At 47.3% G+C, this 2901-nt stretch overlaps 1 protein-coding gene across 1 annotated transcript in view; it reads right to left on the bottom strand.

Annotated features, from left to right (window-relative positions):
- Window positions 1-954: 954 nt before the first annotated feature.
- si:dkeyp-23e4.3 (rho GTPase-activating protein 7) overlaps window positions 955-2901 on the bottom strand; it is a 13484-nt gene continuing 11537 nt past the window's right edge. Inside the window, 7 exon segments of the mRNA XM_065963134.1 lie at window positions 955-1317; window positions 2302-2346; window positions 2349-2608; window positions 2611-2646; window positions 2649-2706; window positions 2782-2864; window positions 2867-2901. The exon segment at window positions 2867-2901 is cut by the window's right edge and continues 113 nt beyond it. Coding sequence (XP_065819206.1) covers window positions 970-1317; window positions 2302-2346; window positions 2349-2608; window positions 2611-2646; window positions 2649-2706; window positions 2782-2864; window positions 2867-2901 — 865 coding nt within the window. The 3' untranslated portion in view covers window positions 955-969.

The raw sequence follows: 2901 nt of genomic DNA, 5'->3' as shown, positions 1-2901 counted from the left end.
GAGGGATGAGGTCACACAGAGTAACCACACAGATAAACTCTACACGTCGTTGAAACTCGCTGAGAGGAAGAGGTTTTGATGAACAATGTCCCTGCCCTCCCCCCTCCTCCCACAGACTCTCATCAGCCCCACAGTCAGTAAAACATCAAAGTAATGTGAACGCTGAACTACATTAACGCCCACTGGACTTTAAAAATGTATCTTCCTTACATGCACTTTTTGTTCACTGCACAGCTCCTACATTGCACCTTTTAATTTTTTATATTTGACATTTTTTAATTGTATTTTATATATTGTAACATCTTATTCTGTATTATTTAAGTTGTTTCTAGTTCTGCTTTATTTCCTTGTTAATTGTTTTGCACCAATACACCAAGTCAAATTCCTTTATGTGTAAATGTACTTGGACAATAAACCAGATTCTGATTCTGATTCTGATTCTGATCCTGATTCTGATCTGATTCTGATTCTGATTCTGATTCTGATTCTGATTCTGATCCTGATTCTGATTCTGATTCTGATTCTGATTCTGATCCTGATTCTGATCTGATTCTGATTCTGATTCTGATTCTGATTCTGATTCTGATTCTGATTCTTCTGAAGAGGAGGAGGGAGGCGTCCTTCAGCGTTTAGACACTGCTGATGAGGACTGTCTTTACTTTACAGGAGAGGCATCATTACTTTTTATCGGTCGATATCCAAGAACAACTGAGAGATATAAACGCAGCTCGATAAAGACGAGATCAAAACTCTTCAGCGTGCACCTTTACGTGTTTACACCTGAGGGGATGAAGACGACTCTTTCTAAACGTCCAGGTTCAGTGATGTGTTTGTGTTTCAGAGACCTTTAGCTTCTAACAGAGGACTTTAATGTCACTCCTCCGTGTCCTGACTCTTTAATGATCTGTTTTTACCAACACCTGTGAAACACTTCAGGTAAACAGTCTGTGAAATATGACACGCTCCACATCAAGGTTTTAAAAATCTCACCTGCTCCGGGGTCGTACTGCTCCCTGTCTCCTGCTCCTCTTCATGTGCCTCCTCCCCCTCCTCCTCCTCCTCTGGACGCTGCACCTCCAGGTGTATGTGGCTGGGGGAGGAGGGGCTGGGGAGGAGGGGGGAGGAGCCGTGAGCAGGTGAGTCATGGGAGGAGGAAGCGGGAGACGTGCAGGACGAGGAGGAGGAGGAGCCTCTGGGACCCTCGTCTTCTGAAAGGCTTTCAGACCAGGCGGACACCAGCTGCTGGAGGTCGCTGATTCTCTCCAGAATGCCGTCCAGGGCGGAGAAAACGTCCTCGCCTGCCAACAGGTGACTCACCTGAGAGAGAAGACAAACGCAGCTCAAATCCCCGTGTGAAGCTCACAGCACATCCTGAAGAGCAGGATCAAGACTCAGCCATCCATCCAATGGGTTAAAGAAAAGAGAGTTTTCATATTTATATGTTTAATGTTTAATAACCTGTAACGGGGGAATCTGTGTAAACGTCCTATTGAGGCATAACACGAGACATGTGCATTGAACCTTTAGACTACGAGCACAAATGAGGTCTGAGAGGATGATCGACATGTTCCACATAAATAAATCATAAGTCTGTCCTTGTTGTAAATGTGTCTCTGAGTCCTGACTGTCTACAATGAGGGAGAAGCTCGAGTCCCGCTGGCTGTGTTGTTGTCAGAGCCGTGTTTACAAGGCGGGACGGCCGGCTCTCCCCTTGTGTAATAAAAGCTGTTTTTAGTCAAGAACTAGAGAGAAGAAGAAGAACATACTCACTGATTATTTGGATGTTAGTAAGAGTTTTTAGATCACGCTCATTCTGTGTCAGTTTACATGAAATGTGAAGCTACCAGCTAACTAAAGAGCGCTACATTAGCATGCTAACACAACAATGTGAAGCTACGAGCTAACTAAAGAGCGCTAACATTAGCATGCTAACACAACAATGTGAAGCTACGAGCTAACTAAAGAGCGCTAACCATTAGCATGCTAACACAACAATACAGGACACAGGTGATCGCAGCTCAAGAGAAGGAGGATTTTGTCGCACCTCTAGAAACTCATAAATTGACATACTGTAGTAAATCCTGCGGCGCAGTTACCACCAACTCTCCGCCGAGAGAAAGACTCTCGCTGTGCGTGGCTGTTAGCGCCAACGTTTGTGAACTCGAAGTTTTTACAGTGAGGCTAATTTGCATAGGGAACGATAATTCCCCAAATGACTTTTGACTGATTTGCACGGATCAAGCAGTCACAAAAGCCGTGCAATCTTTTTCCGATTTTCGACCTTCAGAGTTTTTTACTTACTTCTGACTCCTCCCCCATTCGCTCTGCATCGCTGCCACTCCCCCGCTACTGCCTTCACTCCCTGACAGCTGCTGGTCGTCGGGCACGTTGTCGTAGATACTCAGCCGATGATCCGCAGAGAGAGCGGAGCCGGGGACTTCAACGTTACAGGAGGAAGAAGACGACGAGGGTCCTGGTCACCGGGTGGCGACCAGAGATGAAGGCCCGCGACGGCTGCTGCGTCGCCCCTGGCAACCGTGGAAGCTCCCGGTCCTCCAGTTGACGGAGGAGTTGACTATGGGGGACAGGAGGGCGTGTTTGTGGGCAGAGAGGTGGGGAAGGTCCCCGGTTTGTGTCCGTGGGGATTTGGAAGATCAGACTCTCGTGGCTGACATTGTTGTTGTTGTTGATCTGGTTCCTGAAGTCCTGAGGGGCGTTGAAAGACGAGTAAGTGAAGGTTTCATTAAAGACAAAGAACACAAGGGAAGGGCAGACCCTGACCTCTGTTTCTACGTAGTTCTGGTTGTTCCGAGCCGGATCCCCTGCACCACTGTTGGAGCGTTTACAGTTACTCCTGACCCGGTGACCGGGCTAGGAGTGCTGACGGTGCTGCTGCTCTCT

This window comes from Labrus bergylta, chromosome 14 (assembly GCF_963930695.1).
Source record: "Labrus bergylta chromosome 14, fLabBer1.1, whole genome shotgun sequence".
NCBI lineage: Eukaryota > Metazoa > Chordata > Actinopteri > Labriformes > Labridae > Labrus > Labrus bergylta.
This window is presented reverse-complemented; position numbering and strand designations above follow the sequence as displayed.